The 19,463-nt window shown below is 40.3% G+C and overlaps 1 protein-coding gene across 1 annotated transcript in view; it reads left to right on the top strand.

Moving 5' to 3' along the window:
* The window catches only part of Adgra3 (adhesion G protein-coupled receptor A3), a 72,996-nt gene that overhangs the window by 22,741 nt on the left and 30,792 nt on the right, over positions 1-19,463 (top strand). The window contains exons 8-11 of the mRNA XM_013008895.1: positions 4,030-4,194; positions 6,810-7,011; positions 8,024-8,179; positions 17,801-17,962. Of these exons, the coding sequence (XP_012864349.1) occupies positions 4,030-4,194; positions 6,810-7,011; positions 8,024-8,179; positions 17,801-17,962 (685 nt within the window). The remainder of the gene's footprint in view (positions 1-4,029; positions 4,195-6,809; positions 7,012-8,023; positions 8,180-17,800; positions 17,963-19,463) is intronic.

Here is a 19,463-nt window from a genome sequence, read left to right as displayed (position 1 = left end):
TTGTCTAGTAGTGATGTTGGGTCATATCTCAGACATGATGATACACTCACCATGACTACTTTTCTTTTGACTATAGCTGATACTTTACTATATATACACTCACCATATTGGAAAAGTTGGCAAAAGTACAGTGTATGAGCTAAATCTGTTCCATGGGTCTCTGGGCTAAGATTGTTACATGCCATTTTAAATGGTTGCACTCTAAATGGTTATAGAAGTACTTACATAATATCTTTTATGTTGTTCCTTAACTAGAAAGTCTTTATCATTTACTGTCTGGCCCATGAAAAGGCTTACTGACTCTTGGCTCTGGATTCTGTTGTATTTCAAAGAGTGCTGAGTTTAGTTTGGCCGGGAAGTTAGCTGTCAGACTTCAGGCTCCTTGCTCTTGTTTGTTTGCTATGTGGCATCTAAATCTTGGTTTCTCTTTACCTGTGTTTATAGTTCAGCTATCCGTAAGAAATCCAAGTGGATTTTGTGTGTAGGGTCTGGGCTTCTGGTGAGTTTCCTTCTTACCTCTATCCTCACTTTTCAAGCTTGTAAGATACGGAATTTTTGTTTAAGGGGAGCCTGCCATTGGATGGAAGTCATTATAAAGGGAATGTGGCAATCCTTCTTCCTAGTGTTGATTCTTCTTTTGTTTCTGCCTGCTTTTGAGTTCCCATGTGTCCAAATTAAGTTATCAGTTTGCTAGAGATTGTAATTTCTATTTGCAGGAAAAGTGGCTTCTTATTTGTGAGCTGCCTGACCATTACCTGAAGCAGAATTCCCTTATTAGGGAATAAGATGGTTACAGATGATAAATTCAGTTTCATTATTTTTACTGTGCTGATAATTGTAGACATATACATATGTCCAAATTAATCAAATTATACACTTTTAAGCAGTACAATTATAGATAATTTAATTGACAATACAACAGCAAAAGAGCTGTGATTAATTTAAATGTCTAAATTTGGAACACCAAGTAAATGGTTTTACTTTAAAAATTCCTTTCTGTAGATTATTCTTAGTTAAGCTGAATTCTTTATACCAGTATAAAATTTTTACTTTTAAGAATAACAATTAAGCCAGATGCCAGTAACTCATGCCCTTTAATCATAGCTACCCAGAGGCTGAGATCTGAAGATCACAGTTTGAAGCCAGCTAGGGCATGAAACTGTATACTTTTATCTTAAATTAATTACTAAAAAAAAAACAAAGGTGGAGCTATGGCTCAAGTGGTAGAGTTCTAACTTTGAGCCAAAAAAAAAAAAAACAAAAAGCTTAGGGACAGAACCCAGGCCTTGAGTTCAAGTCTCCTCCCCCAAATAAAAAATAACAGCTTAGCCTAATGTTGTTGGTAGAGACACTTGACCAAAGGGGAAACCTTTTAGATGAAGTCTTTGGAATCCTCTCCCCAGCAAACCCCAGAGTAATGCTGAGATAGGATATATGCTATCAGTAAGGAGGACAATGTGAGATTATGCTAGCTCCTGAATGGTCTCCTCAGTAGTTGATCTTTCATCCATGTACATCAGTGATTGTGTGTTTAAAAAAAATATTGTTCTTATTAAGGTGATGTACAAAGGGGTTACAGTTACAAAAGTCAGGTAAAGAGTACAAGTCTTTTAGACAGTGTCACCCTTTCCTTCACTCTCTTCCATTTTTCCCTCCCATCCCCACCCACAAGTTGTATAGTTCATTTTCAGCATAGCGATTGTGATTTTGATAGAAAATCAAAAAATAGTGGCTTTTTCTTTTTTCTTCAATCTCTTTAACTCTCCAGAGCAGCTATCTGGATTATTCCTAGAAATTTGGTTGCATTGATTGCTTCTAGGCATTCAAAGTTTTGCTAACACTTAGCCACAAAAAATGTTTGCAAAATACATAATAGTCATGATCTCCAAAGGGTCCTCGCAGGCCCTGGAACACCACAGTGGAGCCTCAGAGATGTTATAGGAGAGTTTGAGGAGATCGTGCTGATCTCGATTCAAGTGGAACTCCTATCCTTAGTAATTGTCCATGACTGCTAGCACCATGCTGCTTCCCTCTGATGGAGTCTAAGTCCACACTGAGGATTGTTTGAAAACCACAGTGAGCAAGAAGCATCTGATCTGAACGTGAGGTTTTTGTATTTTCGGAATACCCAACAGACAGTCAGATCCCATTTGGAAGTCATTGTGCTTAAGTACAAGTGAAGAAAAACACTATTTTTGCAATTTCATTATTTTTATTAAATATATATACATATATGTATATATATATATATATAGCCACTATATTTTTCGAATAGCTACTATGTTTTCCCCAGTACTGGGGCTTGAACTGTGGGCCTACTGCTTGCTCAAAGCTTGCTTGGCTACTGCTTGCTTGGCTAGTGCTCTACCACTGAGCCACATTTACAGCTTAGCTTTTTGCATGTTAATTGGAAATGACATCTTGTATGCTTTTATGTGCAAGCAGATCTCAGCCTGCAGAATAGCTAGGACTCCAGGCATGAGCCCCTGGCACTGGGTTGTGTCTGTTTGGTGTTTGAGACAGCATGTCCCTGTGTATGTCAGGCTGGACTTGAACTTGTGATCCTTCTTTCTCAGACTTATGAGTTGTATCTTATCACTCCTGGCTAGATACAGGGTTTTTTTTGGGTGGTTATTGTTTATTTTGTGCCATTGTGGGGGTGGGGGAGTGAATTCAGAGCTGGGGTGCTGTTTTTGCTCAAGGCTAACACTCTACCACTTGAACCACACAGTTCCACTTAGGTACACAGTTTTAAGGTTAAAGGTTTAAATTTTAAGATTTAATTGCAGCTGCCATGGAAAAACCTTTTTGGGATTGAGGTGCCATGAAAGTTAAAGTGTCAGTCAGTAAAGGCACTGGACCTGAGAAAGTTTGGGAACCTCTAGGTCAAGGAAAGATTTTTCCCTTTGTCAGAATTTCTGTATACTTCTTTGTAGTTTAATACAGCTACAGGAAGTAGAATGTAGATTAGCTTTCTGGCTGTATAACTTATCAAATCTTTTTTTGTCTCTCCGTCTTGAAAATATTTGTTAAGTTATTGGCTCATTTTCCTAACATAGTAAAGATAATTGTTTTTTGATGGTTCCGTTTTTATTTGCATGTTTGTTGTAGTCCTTAGTGATTTAGGGGACCAGACAAATGTGTATTAACCTCAATACATACTTTTATAAGGTAATTAAATGCTACACGCTTTATGTCTAATTATTTCTTATCATTTGTGTAGGTCTAACAGCAAGGCATAATGGGGTCCTTTGTAAGAGTAGAGGTTAATTGAAGGTTTTGACATTTTCTCTTTACTATTAGAGAATTATAATTTGATCTTGAAAATGGGATTTACTGACAGTAGAAATACAGCTATTTTATAAACGTAAACATGCTCTACCTAGAAACTTACTTTGTGAAAACATTAGTTGGTCATTTACTAAGTCTTTGTATAGATTTATCTGGTTGTTTCTCATGTTACCCGTTTTCCACAAAATGCTTCACCTCGAATATGTTCTGAGTTACGCACTACATAATAGTAATTTACATACTTCATAATAGTATTTTCTTTGGGCTTGAATATGTTACTCAGTCTTTGGTAAGGTGGTATTTTGCAGGAAACATGTTCTACCAGCTGCTCCTATTGCTTTCCCTCTTACTACCCCTCCCCCCAACCCTATCCACCTTCACCAGAAGTGTAGTCTAACACCTGTGAAACCTTGATCTTGATTCTCATTCCTCACTGCCCTTGTCACTGCGTTCTGTGGACCTCTTCCCTCCCTGTGTGACTTAAAGGATAGGCTCCTTTCGTGTACTGGTTGTCCTTTTTTTAAAAAATTTTATTTTATTGTAAAGATGCTGTACAGAGTGGTTACAGTTACATGAGTAAGGTAATGAGTATGTTTCTGGTTCCTTTTTCTATCTAGCAAGTACTTGGCTCTCTGTGTACATTCAGACATATTTGGCAAATGAATAATTGAAACCTACAGTATCTCTCTTTTTGCCTAATCACATTTTCTTTCTTTCCTTTTATTTTTTTTTATGCAGTGCCCTAACCATTTCTAATATTCAGGCTGGATCTACGGGAAATTGGGGCTGCCATGTCCAGACCAAACGTGGTAACAATACGAGAACTGTGGATATTGTGGTGTTAGAAAGCTCTGCACAGTATTGCCCGCCAGAGAGGGTGGTAAACAACAAAGGTGATTTCAGGTCAGTGAGAAGGAGAAGTCTGATTTCCCCTGCCTCTGTTATTCCTAAAGGCATATAAATGGACTCCCGTTCTCAGGAATAAATAATGAGATATTTGTGTGCATGTGTGCATGTATATATGTATGTGTCTGTATCTGTGTCTGTCTTTGTCTATCTGTCAGTATCTGTATGTGTTTCTCCAAGGATTTTCTTTTAGAATGAAAAGATGCCTGAACTTTATTTCAGACCTGTTAACAGGAATCTCTGAAAGAGATATTTCTGAGAAATGCCTTTGTTGTAAGAGTTTGAACCTACCACTTTAGAACAGTAGTTTTGATCTTCTGTTGATACAGTGGAGGATTCAGACAGGTTAATGATAGGGCCTTTGTTTCAGGAGTCTTTTACAAATGAACTTTGGAGAGTTTTGTATTGCCAAATCTCTAACTACTGATGGTTGATTAGACATCATAATTGGAGAGATGCATATCTAATTTCCTTCCCCTATTCATTTCTGTTAAATGAGAAGGGCTTGGATAAATAAAAGCCTTTAGGAGCCTGGAACATTCAGAGCCATTGTGATCCCAGGGTTGTCTGCTGGATTCTGAGTTAAGCAGAATCAGATAAATTGTTTTTAGTGCGAAGTTTGGAAGGTGTCTAAGTTAACAACTTACTCCTTAGTTTCTCCTTACTTCCAAAATTGCTTTACACATCTGTGGATAGGCTAGTAATATTATCTCCCAAGATTTGAGTAATGAATTTGTAGTTGGTAAAATGAAAAAAAAAATGATGGCCCTTTTAAGTAGCAAGATTGAGTGCATTTTCTCTGTTGGGTTCTGTTGCTTCCTCTTGACTGTAACACCAGTGTGTTATTATTAAGACAACTGTTTGATATTAATCCTCCAATCCAGGGAGGAGAAGCAATAAGTACATCTTTACTTCTGCATGCCTTCTACTGTTGTTTTTCTATAGGAAGACAGACAGATGATTATCTCTATGTGACTTTTGATATTATCATATAGCATTCAGCATTTATTATCACCAATGTAAAACATTTAATGTGCATTAACTGTCCATGTAATATGACCTGGTTAGTATACTCCTGTGGTCCTCATTCTCAGGAAGCAGACAGAAGGATTGAGAATTTGAAGCAAGCCTAGACTACATAGCAAGTTCAAGGTTACCCTTGATGTATAGCAAGAACCTGTCTCAAAACAAAAAAGCCCCAAAACATTGATCTACATTTATATGTCTTGCTTAGTGCAATGGATAACACCAGTAGTTTTGTGATAGTCAGCATCTTCTGTGAATCATCTGATGCTTAAAGGGAATTTTCTATTTGACTTGTATTTTTGAGTGTTTCACATGTTTTTGAAATAGAAACAACAAAATATTTAACTGCTTAATGAATTATTTATTGTTTGGTACTCCTTAAGATGTTTTAAAATTGAACTCTCACTGCATTTTTAAGATTTGATTTAGTTGCTTGATCTGTCTTTGTAGTTTTTGGTAATGAATTATATTTTGATGTGATTGATAGTATAATTTAGCAGCTTCTCTATTATATGCCAGTTGTAACTTGTTTTAAATATGCTTAATTGCCTTTCCAATTTTAGAGAATTAGAGCGCTGGTAATAAAGCTTTCTTTGCCTCAAGGGGTAATGGCCATGTCTACAGGTTTGTGTGGGTAGTTCTTACCTCATCGATTCTGTTATGTGCTGTGCTAGAGGTCTTTAAGACCCTACCTTGATCAGAAGTTTGCTAGAAGCACTTAGAGGACTTGGCCTAGAGAAGTACTCACAAATAACATACAGGCTGAGGTACATGGCATAGGTGAATCATTAGGGGAAAAGACATCCGTGTGTAGCATCTTCCTCCCTCCCGCGCCACATCCCCCCCCCCCGTGTCCACAAATAAAATTTTATTGGAATATAAACATGTTTAGGCTTCTCAGTTACTGGAGGGGTCACAGACAGTCTGCTGCTACAGTAGGAGTAGGAGTGGAAGTATACTGTTTCTACTCAGGGAGGCCCAGTGGAGACTTAGCACCCAAAGCTTTTTATTCCTAGAGGCAACTCATATAGACCCTCTCTACTTCACATGTACCAAACTCATGGCCTCCAGGAATAAAGCAGGGGTTTACCAGTAAACCAGACTTACTAGTTAGTAACTGACCATTAACTAGTTAATTTAATCCTGCAGCTTCCCAAGCCACAGATGAGGCCCTTCTCGCTAAGGATTGGAGTCTTGCCCCTTTGTTTGTCATATAGCCTAACCATACTCATGCAAATGGCCAGATTCTATTTAATGGACAAAAAGCCTAGTGTTATAAAGGCCAAGGATGCAGTAATGTGTACTAAAACAGGTGAACAAAAATCATCTGTTGCTCTAGTTTTTTTTTCTTTTTCCCTGAGGATGATGCAGTTACATTGTTCCTTTGTAACACTACTGAGAAGATTTTAGAACTTTATTTTAGAAAAAATATGTAATTGTATGATCCTTATCTTCAAGGAGTTTTGTCGACTTCTTGGTTTGTCTCTTGACTATGCACACATCCTCAGTCTCTGCTCCATGTCACTGTACTTGATGTCCTCTCTTATTCTAGGTTTGCTCATACCCTTTTGTCTTCATCTCTCCAGATGGCCCAGAACTTTGGCAGGCATTACAGCCTATCTTCAGTGTTCCCGGAACACCCATGGCAGTGGGATCTATCCCGGCACCCCACAGGATGAGAGAAAGGCGTGGCGCAGATGTGACAGAGGAGGCTTTTGGGCTGATGATGACTATTCTCGTTGCCAGTATGCAAATGATGTTACTAGAGTTCTTTACATGTTCAACCAGGTAACTAGAAAATGTTCCTACCTAGTTAGTGAGGTGATGAATAAAACCATGGTAGTCATGCTACACACACACACATACACACACACACTTAAAAAAAAGGTGATATACAGAGGGGTTACAGTTGCATACATAAGGTAGTGATTATATTTCTTGTCTAACTTGTTACCCCCTTCCCCATTGTTCTTCCCCACCCCATACACACAGTTTTTTAAGTATAAAGATTTAAGTTCTTCAGCTGATTTATCTTTCTCTAGGATCAGGTGCTTTATTACATCCTTTCCAGTCATATGCCTGCTCCTAAAGCAACACGATCATCTGCGTCCACCACACTGATTCCTAGCGGTCCTCCCACATCACGTGGAAGGCCACATCTTGGGTTCCTTTAATAATCCTCTGCCAAAAATCGTCTTTTAAAATACCCATTCAATTACCTTTCTATTTACTGTCTTTTGCATTAGGACATCTTTGTTAACATTAACAGACAGTAAACCACAGGAAGGCAGATTCTGTAATGACTCACTCAGCTTCTTAGCACTAGTTTCCCCTTTCCACCTTGGTTGGTGCTAAGTCAGGGTTTATGTCAGTGTATAAGCAGACATAAAACATTACCAGGTTGCATAGTAGTAAAGATAAGTACTCAGAAAGTGGTTGTGCAGTCAGAGTTCCAGGAGACACAGGATTGATCACTGCCAGCAAGGAGACCCAGGGAAAGGCTTTCCTGAGCAATAGTGAGTAAGGCGTGAGTGGAATTTAGATAAGCTGAGAGGAGGAGGTAGATAGTGTAATGTATTTACTAGGAGTGGTTTTAGGTGTTGTTTTATTTCGTTCCAAGTTTAAAATGAGTCCTTCAAATTAGTGTTCTTCAAAATTCCAGTTTCTTTGAGTTTGAAGCAGCATTTTCAGGCTGTGATGAATAACAGTTGGTAAACCACCGTATCAGCAGTGGAAAGCTCAAGCCTGGAGATGTGGTCTGGAGATGTTAGCTCAGAGCTCTGTTTGCCTTTCTCTGCAGATGCCGCTCAATCTTACCAACGCAGTAGCCACAGCTCGGCAACTGCTGGCTTATACTGTGGAAGCAGCCAACTTCTCTGATAAAATGGATGTCATATTCGTGGCTGAAATGATAGAAAAATTTGGAAGATTTACCAAAGAGGAAAAATCAAAAGAGGTATTTCTTTTTCATGTTCAGATGTGTAGCGTGTGGTGTCAAAAATGATATTATCACAGAATTGAGTCTGTGCTTATAAAGCCTATCCTTGACCTGATGCTGTTGGGAGACTGAGGTGAACCACCCGTTGTTAATCACTGAGGGACTGGGACACAGCAGCGGCCAACATAGTGAGAAAGAAAGCAGCATCCATTCTAGGCTGGGGCTTATTGCTGTGTATTTTGGCCTTCTGGAATGTGTCTTACTGACACAGCCATTGTTCTTCTTTACATGATGTTTAGTTACCCAGATCTTGTAAACTGCCTACTGTCTTACATAATATCCTGGAGAAATGACTGTTTAGGAAGTCTTTTGAAGCCCAAATTAACATATGGAAGTTATCATGAAATGATAATGAAAATAAGGAGGTTTTCCCTGATTTTAGCATGTATACACGTATCAAAATGTTATGGAAGTATATACCATTTACAGTCAAAAACTCAAAGTAGGGTCATGATAAAGCTCCATTTTTCAACATGGTAACCTTTAAGGCAAATAATAACCCACCACAGATTGCATAATGAATGAGCAGCATTTTTTAAAGTTCTCAGTAATTTTTAAGAGGCAGAGTTAAATGTTTTATTAAGCTGCATGAGTGGAGCTATGTGAGAATGTTATATATGCTGATTTCTTCTGTCTCTCTTACAAGACAATAATGTCGGGGGAAGAAAAACCTGGGGTCAAGTCAAAGGCAGAAACCCAGTGAGAATTATGTGTCATTTGTCCAGGGGTCACAGCTGGGTGAGCCCCAGAATGGGAGCAGATCCCAAGAGCCCTGCTGCCTTTGCCCATTCGTGTTCTGGTCCATGTCACCCTCTAGGTGCAGCTGTGATGAACACAGCTTAAATATCCCAGATCCACTAGCGTAGCCAGTGGATAAATAGTCTGCTTATTTTCCTAACTTATTTGATTCTTCTTTTGCGTGGACAGTATTTGCTGGTATTACACATTTGTTTCTGGGTACCAGTGCTTGAAGAATTCAGGATCCCCCACTGTTGTTTATGGCTGGCACTCTACTACTCGAGCTATAACTCTAGCCTGGTTTTTTAATGGTTAATTGGAGATGAAATCTTATTGACTTTTCTGCTTGGGCTGACTTCAATAAAATAATCCCCAGGTCCAACCCAGCCTCCAGAGTAGCTAGGATTACAACCATGACCCTGTATAGTACCCGAAAATATCTTGGATGTTGATAATAAGTTTCAAAACTATGGCCCTTAGAAGTAGAGATGTGGCTAAATGGTAGAACACCAGTCTTGAGTGAAAAAGCCAAGCAAGAGAGTAAGGCCCTGAGATCAAACCCCAAGAATGGCACTAAGAAAGGAAAACAAAGCCCAAAACAACTATGACCCTGGTATGTTAGGCCCTTACTTGTTATAATATGGTCATTAATAAAAGGAAGATTAGTGTGTGTGTGTGTGTGTGTGTAAATGGGACTCAGACAAACTGGCTACTTCACTAGGTGATGAAAGAGCATTGTTACCTGAACTCAGAGACCCTGACACGTGTGTGTGTGTGTGTGTGTGTGTGTGTGTGTGTGTGCGTGTGTGTGTGTGTGTAAATGGGACTCAGACAAACTGGCTACTTCACTAGGTAATGAAAGAGCATTGTTACCTGAACTCAGAGACCCTGACTTTCTAATGTCCTGTCTCTGCTTCTCTATTGCATTGGGCCATGGCTGTTTCCTGTCAAAAGTTTTCTTAGCACTGGGAGGAGCTGGCAAAATTCTGACTCTGGAATTATTATAATCACAGGGTAGCTGCCGCATGATTAGTAGTTCTTCCTGTAAGTGGGATGTTTTGAGTTTCTAGAATAATTGTGATGACATTTGGAATGTGAGTATTGAAGATGTTGCCAAATGATAATACCTATTTGATGTGAGGAATTCTTGCTTACCTCTCAGGCATGCCCACGGTGCACGCTTAGCTGTCATCAGTGAACAGTCTGATACCTTGATATGTATGTCCGTAGGTGGAAGAGTCTTGTTGAACTAGAGATGGATGTAATTTCATGAGCTAAAGGATCATTAAACATGGCCCTTTCTTATTTTTAAAATGAAGTGGCTTGGCGTGACTTTACAAAATATTGGCAAGTTTTGGTCTGGTTTTTACAGGGAATGAAATTAACTTTCTTATCTCTAAAGCTAAGAAGGAAATTCTTTTAAAAATTCTGGAGTATTTTATTTATCTAAAAATTCATTTTGAAGGAGATTTCTGTCACCAGTTAACATAAAAATAATTGGTGATGGTAGTAGCTTACTCAGTATAGACTGGAAATAAAGGAGGAATTCTCAATAAATTATCCATAATGTGGTGACTGACATCCTATTCAATTCCGTGGAAATGATAGGCTGTACCTTTCTCTGTTTATTAATGTAGCCAAAACAAATTACAGACTGCAAGCCTTCATTTTAAGTTAATTACTTCAGTGTTAAATTATGCTAAGATAGCCTAAAATGAATATTGCTTAGATGGACAAATAATTAAATTGATTTTTGAATTACATCCAACAAGTTATTCTGCTTTGGATAATTTCATAACTGAACTACTGAGGTAGTTGCTATTTAAAACTGTGATAAAGCCCAGCCAATACAAGTGAGCAGTCTCTTGTCTTAGGATTATACTGAAAGCTGTCATGTCAAACTGCCAAATCTAAAAGGTATATCTTACTGGTTTTTTTAAAAACAGCTGGAAAGTTGTTTGTCAGGCAACATAGGGCCTGTTCCATATTCACTGGTGTGGGTTTTTTCCTAAAGCCGGTATATATCTGTTTCAGAAGATGAGGACGGATGTATGGAGTAGATTTGTTATGTTTTATAATGCTTTTGTTGTGCTCTGCCTCAGCTTTCTGCTTTATGAAAGACACACCTTAGGCTAGTTTACTTCTAAGTTCAGTTAGTGCTCCCCCCAGACCTGAGACTTGAACTCTGGGCCTGGGTACTGTCCCTGAGCTTCTTTTGCTCCAGGCAAGCGCTCTACCATTTCAGCTATGGTGCCACTTCTGGCTTCTTTGAGTATTTATTGGAGATTAGACTCTCACAAAGTTTCCGGCTTGGGCTGCCTTTGAACCGAAGTCCTCAGATCTCAGATTCTTAAGTAGCTAGGATTACAGGTATGAGCCTCGGCCTCCCGCTCATTTAGTACATTTTTATGTACAAACTTTTATAGTTCTTTCGGGTATTCATTTCAGAGTAATCACTCTGTTTTGACAGTTGGGATTCTTTTATATTTACCTTTTCCTAGACTTTATTAAGTTTTGGAAGGACCTAGAGTCTCTCTTTGACCCAGTTATCCTCCTGGTATATCATCTGTCACTTCCAGCTTGACTCAGATTTAACTGGTCTACAGGGTTGTTCACAGAGCTTGCTTACTCTCCCCCATTCCTCTTCTGAGTCACCAGCTCTGTACTGGTTATGACAGTTGGCATCACCGCTGGCTGTTTCAGGTAGTGTTGGGAAGGATGCATGAGGTATGTCTTTAAGAACCACCATCATATCTTCATTTTCTCCCGTTATGTTGGTCATTAAAAATTTTTTTCCCTTTGAGATGAGCTGTCTGAGAACTTGTTTTTCTGTTGGAAAATATCAGAAGTGGTGGAGAATGTTATTACTAATACCTGTGTTTTTATCTCATCTAGTTTCAACAGTTTTCAGCTTGCCTTCCCTCCATCAGCTTGCCTTCTCTCCCTCCTTTTGTTCTACTCTCAGTGCTAGCGTATTTAACAGTAAATTACAGATACCACATTTCATTTCTGTTTTTCTCAAGTTCAGTTTCTCTCAGAATCACCTGGAGGTTTTGTTGAACACAGAGATTGCTTAGTTATTTTCATTTATTTTTATAAAACAAAAAGAACTTAAGAATGACATTGCCCCATTTGTTAGGAAATGGAAAGGCTTGGAAAAAATTATATTAAGTGAAGTAAGCCAGGCCCAAAGAAACATAGGTCCCATAGTTTCCCTTATTTGCAATAACTAGTATATGTCTTGAGTCAAGCAGAAAAGGTCAGATAAGTTGATGTTAGGGAAATGAACCCTAAGATATGTATTCAAATGTTTTTTTTTTCTTTCATGCAATTGTTTCTAACACATTTATAAGATTATTTCTTTGTTGCTTTGTATGTTCCTCCCCCACAGTATAACCCCTGTTTTCACTGTATTTGATGTTGGTATAATTTGTGGAGGGGAAGGGGAAAAACAAATCGTTTAAATAGGGATACAGGTGGACCAATTGCAACAATGAGATGTACAAGTCGTTATGTCAAAAAAAACTTTACAACTTGGGGGGGGGATTGAGTGCAGGGGGCGGGATGGGAAGGGGAAACAAAGGAGGAGGCAACAATGCTTGATAAGAAATGTACTCATTATCTTGCCCATGTAATTGTAACCCCTCTACAGTATTTTCACAATAAAAAAATAAAAAGAACTTTTGTATTATGCTACCCAAATAAGCTATAACTCTTTTAATATCATCAGTTGTATAATGCACATTCTATTCTTCTTGATTGTGGCTTCTTACATCTGTGGACTTGTGTCTGATTACTTTACTGAATTCTTTTATACAGTTTTGCACTTGATTATCTGTGGTTCACATCAGCAAATGATAATGGGTTTATTGGTTTCTGTATTTTTTTTTCCTCGTTCCCCCTTGGTTTGGACCTGCACACTCACAAGTGGATGTTAGTGGAGAAAGGCTCTGTGAGAGTAATCTGAGGCTCAGTCAGTGTCAATTTTCTTTACTTCTTCAATAGCTCGGGAGCAATACCAAGGTTGGAGGCTCACTTTGAAGATAATTCTAGGTGTGATGGTTTTCAGACCACCAAAAAATGATGTACAGTCTGACATTTGCTTTCTGTGAAGATCAGCTTGTGTTTTCATATTGTCAGAGGGGAAAAACAACAACAACAATCAAACCTTTTTTGACCCTCTACTTCATCCCAGGTCAGGACAGGTACATATCTTTACTGCTCCTGGTTGTGCCAAGTGGTGGTCAGGTGTCCTGTGTGAGTCTCCTATGACTCGACCAAGTCCCTGTACCTGAGTCAGAACCTAGCTCACAGGCAAGGTTGTTGTTGTTATTGTTATTGGTGGTGGTGGTGGTGGTGGTGTGTGTGTATGTTTGGAGAGCAATATCAGAGCTTGAACTCAGGGACTTGAGCCTTCGCCTAGCTTTTTTGCTCATAGCTGGCACTCTGCCACTTGCGGCACATCTCTAGTCTGGCATTGTGCTGGTTATTTAGAAGTGAAAGTTTTGCAGATTTGTCATCCCAAGCTGGCCTCCCAGATTTCAGCCTCCTGGATAACGAGGATGATAGGCGCAAGCCTTTAACCCTGGCTTGAGCTCTGATTCCTGCTGGCTTGCTGTTGCCCTTACAGGGATTTTCCTGTCTTAGCACCCAGTGCTGCACTTACAAGGAAAATCTTTTTTCCTCCATTGTTTTCACGTTTCTCAGGAGAGTCATTCAGAGGGCCAGCCTGAAAGGAAGCAGCCCCATGCAATTTTATAATTAGAAAAACCCAGATTCCAAAGTCTTTTCCTTGGGATGCTTCGAAGACTTGGATTAGGATGCTGTCTTGTTAAATTCTACCATTATCACTAGAGCTCTTCTATAGAACTGTTCAAGGCTGTTTTGTCTGCCTTGAGAAAATGTTCTAGTTTTCCTCCGGCCTTGAGTGGAAGCACACAGAGCCAGCTTTTCCTCAGCTAGCATTTTTCCTGCTGTCTCTTTCTCCCTTTGCTGCTGTTTGTGCTTTGTCAATTAAAAAAGAGTGATCGTGACTGTGTGATGGTTTTCTCCTAAGCTACCCCAGATCCATCCTACCAGAGACGTGATACTAGTACCTGCAGTGGTAGTCTCAGCCTCTTTCAGTAACTCATGCTCCTGTGCTCACCTTCACTCATCATTCTCTTCACCGTGCACCACAGTAAATCAAAGCTGTAATCCTTGCCACTGGTCCTGGCGATGAATACTGAATTTTAACCAGGCCAGCTGCTGAGAGGAGCCTACGGTGGCATCCTGCATCACAGAGGGCACTGGCACTCGTTAATAGTGCCGCCCGTGTGCTTTTAAAACTTGACTTACAAGACAGAGTAGTGCCTTCACTCTGGGTAACCACAGGAGTAACACACCTCAAGATAATTATCTCATTCTTTTACTTCATTTTTATTCAAAGAAAATAACAAAGATTGCTTGAACTTAAGTAACGATAATACCGGTCTGTGATGTGACCCTTGGGACCACATTTGGGTGATAGGTCCCTTTTTTCTATTCTCAGCTCTGTCTTAGCTGCTCCATGTTTCCCAGCTACACACACTGTCAGTAATTCTTTTTTTTAAATTTTTTTATTGCTATTATAAAGGTGATCTACAGAGGGGTTACAGTCTCATAAGTCAGGTAAAGAGTACATTTCTTTTTGCTTATGTGGTGCTGAGGAATCGAACTCAGGGCCTCAGGCATGCAAGGCAAGCGCTCTACCATTGAGCCACCTTCCCAGCCCTGTCAGTAATTCTTGCTTTTCTGTTTAGGAGAATTCACAAAGTACACCTGGCCACTCTGTGTTTGTAAATGTACATAGGTGGAAAGATCTAAATCACTGGGTTTTCATGAAACATTGTATGCACTTATTCCTATTTCTTACTCATATTTCTGCTAGGTGTATGAGGAGATTTTTATTCATGTTTGTGTGTGTGTGTGTCTTCTGAGTTTTGTTTCTTAGCTTGCTTTAGCTTTATCTTGGAATGAGATTCTCAGCACTTCTCTTAGCGCTCCTGGTCTTACTGTTTTGCAGATTAGCAAACTCGGACTCAGACTATCTAATTTGCTCAGACATCTGTAAGCAATACACTTAAATTTTTACCCCAAGACTACTTAATTTGCAGATATACTAATATTTTGTCTTTAGTGTTAAACCAAAGTGTAGTCTACTTCATCAAAATTAAATGCCCTCAAGTTTGTATAATATCTGTTCGGTGTGAGAACAGATCAGAAATTCAGAAATTCACTGATGATTTGGGGTTCATTTTGACCCAAATTCTAAGCAGCATATTACTAAAGAAGCCCATGGGAGGTATGCTGGCCTGTCCCAGATGGGAGCACTCAGCGTTGTTACTCAAGTGGCATCTATTTCTTCTAGTCACATCTTTGATGAAGTGCCTCCTCCTGCATGTTTTCTGTTGGTCCTCATGTAACAAGTGCACGAGCAGGTGTCTGATTCCTTCTGACCCTCTTTGGCTACGGTGTGGCCTTCAGGGAAGGCAGCCAAGGACAAATGTGATGCCTGTTAAGGCGCCTGCAGTTTCTATGCTATCTTCCTGTGTCAGATCTCAGGAATACTTTTCAAACCAGGGTTACTGTTCACACATTCTTATCCTTTTGTGTCCTTCTTTATTTTTTGCCACTGGGACAGATTCAGAGTGCCTGTAACCAGCCACAGAACCACTCTATGGTTCTGTACTTTATGATCATCTGGGGTATATTTTGACAATCAGTACCTTGCCTTACTTCTTAGGCATCTGGTGTCAAATAATGAGAAAAATTGCTTGTTCTCAGCTAAAGCCTTCATGCTTGTTAGTCCTGTACCTTCGTAGATAAGAGGCATTTTTTCTTCCTTCTGTTTTGCAGTACAGGGGTCTAAATACAGGGCTACATAGTCAAGCTTATTATCTAGTGCAGATAATACAAAATGTTCTCATGAGCCAATCTGAAAATCTGATGTTGATTTTGATCACTGCAATGAAGGAAGGTAAAGCACAGGCCTTTTTTTTCATTGCTGTGTCCGCACTGCTGTGACCCTCTGCATCTCACCTTGGCCATCAATAAGCATTTTGTCAATGGACATAGTTAATAAATAATAAGAGTGAACATTGAGACGCACTGAGTAAATAACCATTGATGGCTACTGGCTTCAACCTGAGGTCTGCATCAGTGAGTAGTGGTGTAAATGTAGATAAAGCATGATGTCTCTGTTACCAGGGACACAGTAACAGACAAAAACTTAAGGATAGTACAGATTCAGTAATTCTTTAATAATTAGATCCAGGTATGGTGTTAGGGCTTTCAAGAAGGTGGGAAGACAGGCCCATGCCCGTCCTGAGGCCTGAACTCAAGGCCTAGGTGGTGCATGTGAGCTCTTCTGCTCAAGGCTAGCACTCTACCACTTGAACCTCAGCTCTGCTTCTGGCTTTTTTAGTAGTTACTTGGAGATAAGACTTTCATACTTCCTTGCATGGGCTGGCTTTGAACCATGATCCTCAGATCTGAACCTCCTGGCTAGCAAGGATTACAGATGTGAGCCACAAGTGCCTGGCCTAACATCTCAAATGAGGTTTGTTGGGAAGGGGGGGGGGCTGGCATGTTTTTGTTTTTAACAAAGGCGCAATATGACAACACAAAGTGCCAACATTTTCTGCATGCTTGTTGCGTACCAGGCACTGTTTGAGGAACTTTATGATATTACTAGAATCTGGTCAGCCATAAGTTAGAAGACAGAACTGTTGGTATCCCACTTATAAATGAAGGGAACAGGAGTGCTGAGATGTAGCCTCGCCTGTGATGGTTGCTGCCAGAAGTGCTGGTCTATATCGTATGTTTCCACCCCTTGCTCCACAGTGGAGATCTGCTAGATTTCCACAGGTATGTAGTGCAGGGACTGAATTTCTTCCCAAACCACCCCAGCCCTCATAACCACACATCGTGAAGACTGTTCACATGCTGTGTAGAGCATCTCAACTGGAATCTTCCGGGATGATCAAAAGTCATGTTCCAGAACGGCCATGGCATTCTGGCTTGGCATTGGGGCCGACCACCTTTGATGCTAGCCTCACAATGAGAGGACCCACCGCATGCCAAAGCTCTGCTCTTGTTTTGTTGGTCTCTTGACACTAGTTCTCCCCCCCACACTGCGTAGCTGGCCCAAGGAGTTCCGCTGAGGTGGGATATTCCAGTCAAGGTCACCAGTGAGCTGACTTGGTTATCTGTAAGGTATGAGCGAACCAGTAAAAACCAAGTTCATGAAACAAAACAAGCATTGCAGAGGTGAGCACCTCTTAGGACCCACATATTTGATCACGGAGTGTCATGGAGCATCCACAGAGTTGGAAGACAGGGAAGGAGGAGTTCAAGGTGTGAGGGAAGTACATGCGGAGGGTATGATAGAAGTACACTGTGCACACAGAAAACTTGCGGCACTTGAATGTGTCTGTAATTTTGAACGTTATTCATTGTGTATTTTTTTCATAATGGTTCGATTAAAGGTAATACACAAAATGAAGTTAGGATTTTCTTTTTTGTTCTGGGGTCATGGTCTTCCTTCTACTTAAACTGAGATGCCACATGGTAATCTTGTTGCTGGTAATGTTGTGACTGAGTGTACTTTCTAAGCTAAGTATTGCCAAATGACTGTAATCAAATGTGCTGTTTTAATGAGGAAGAAGTTGAAGCGCCTATGGGGTTTCATACCAAAACAAAAAAAGTTAAAAAGAAATGTGGACAGAAGGTAAATCTCGGTTGTGTCTTTAGGATTTTGATTTGTCAAACAGCTGGTCTTCGCTCTCAAGGTCTTTCTCCTTTCTTCCACATGCACGGTAGCTAGGTGACGTCATGGTAGACATAGCAAGCAACATCATGTTGGCTGATGAACGTGTGCTGTGGCTGGCCCAGAGGGAAGCGAAAGCCTGCAGTAGAATTGTTCAGTGCCTGCAGCGCATTGCCACGCACCGGCTGGCCAGCGGAGCTCACGTGTACTCCACCGTAAGTATGGGGATACCATGTGCTTCTACGAAAGATTCCCTGAGCTCAGGCAACTCCAGCCCAAAAGGCCAGGACTCCTCCCAGGGTGCGGTGGGTTTTCTGTTTCCACTGGCTTGTACAAAATGCCTTTCTCTAAAACATTTTAAAAGTTAATTGGGGGCTAGGAAGGTAGCTCAGTGGTAGAGTGCTTGCCCCTCATGCAGGAGGCACCACATAAACAAAAAAGGCTGGAAGTGGCGCTGTGGCTCAAGTGGTAGAGCACTAGCCTTGAGCTGAAGAGCTGAGGGACAGTGCCCAGGCCCAGAGTTCAAGCCCCACGACCGACCAAAAAATAAAAGTTAATTTTGCCTTTGAGTAAAAAATTTTCCAGTTACTCTAGAAAAGACCTTTTTGCTCTATGATCTGTATGGTGGTCACCATGTGATGTTTTGAAAGTGTTTCGAGGGCAGAAATAAACACTGTTGTCTTGCTGTACTGGGCCTCACCAGTGCTGTACCTGAGCTAATGTTCGGTTCTGGGTCTTGGGATGTACAGGGAAAGGAACTGAGATAGTCACTCAACTAGATGCATTAGATTTTATTTTGCTACGTTGAACTGTTTGGGATTTCCTAATGTTTTGCTTACTTTTTATTCTAGACATGAATAAATATGGCAATAATGTGTTGTTTTGACATTCACATTCTGATCTAGCCCATGGTTTCTATTTTCTAACTATTATACGGTGGGTCACGTGGTGTCGAGCATTGTCCAGTTCCACCTGTGTTTTCATATTCATGTGATTCATGATGATCATTTTTCCTGTGTGCCTTCCATTTAATAGCATTTAGTATTACTATCCTAAATAAAAAAAAATGAAATAGAAGCTACCGGCTTCATAACTCAGAGTAGTTTTGCTCTCAGATTCTTGACTTAACCTGAGTCCATCTTGTTATTTTGTGACCCATTTGTTCCCATCCTCCCATCCCTGTCTACAGCCACTGATAGATGGGACCCATCCTCTTGTCTTGCTTATTACTACACTGAAGGAATTGCTCACCTTCCCATGAACCTCACTGGCTCTTCTACGGACCTAAGGGTATACTATAAAGAGGTGTGGTGTCTGTACACTGTATCACCATGAGGACAGGTCCCAGGAGTTACCACCTTCTCCTATCGTTTCTTCCCCTCCCTCATCCCTGGACTGTGTTCCAAGCCCCCAGTGGAGGCCTGACACCACCGATAGCTCCTTTCTCTCTAGGTGCTTAGCTTAATGGGGACCCATCAAGTTCACATTCTAAATCGGTCACAGTAAGAGAAATAGAATAAAATAGAACAATGATAACGCTATGATATGATAGAAGTATAAACTGTGTTGACCATGGGTAACTAAGTCTGGGAAAGAGAGCACACCTGAGGGATGGGGATGGCTGTAAGGAGGGCATCTGTGTACCTGCAACAGAGGAAAAGGCGAACAGGAGGCGTCTTCATTCTGAGATTTCTGTGCATCATGCTCATTGCTGAT

This window comes from Dipodomys ordii, unplaced genomic scaffold, assembly GCF_000151885.1.
Source record: "Dipodomys ordii isolate 6190 unplaced genomic scaffold, Dord_2.0 Scaffold8, whole genome shotgun sequence".
Taxonomy (NCBI): Eukaryota; Metazoa; Chordata; class Mammalia; order Rodentia; family Heteromyidae; genus Dipodomys; species Dipodomys ordii.
This window is presented reverse-complemented; position numbering and strand designations above follow the sequence as displayed.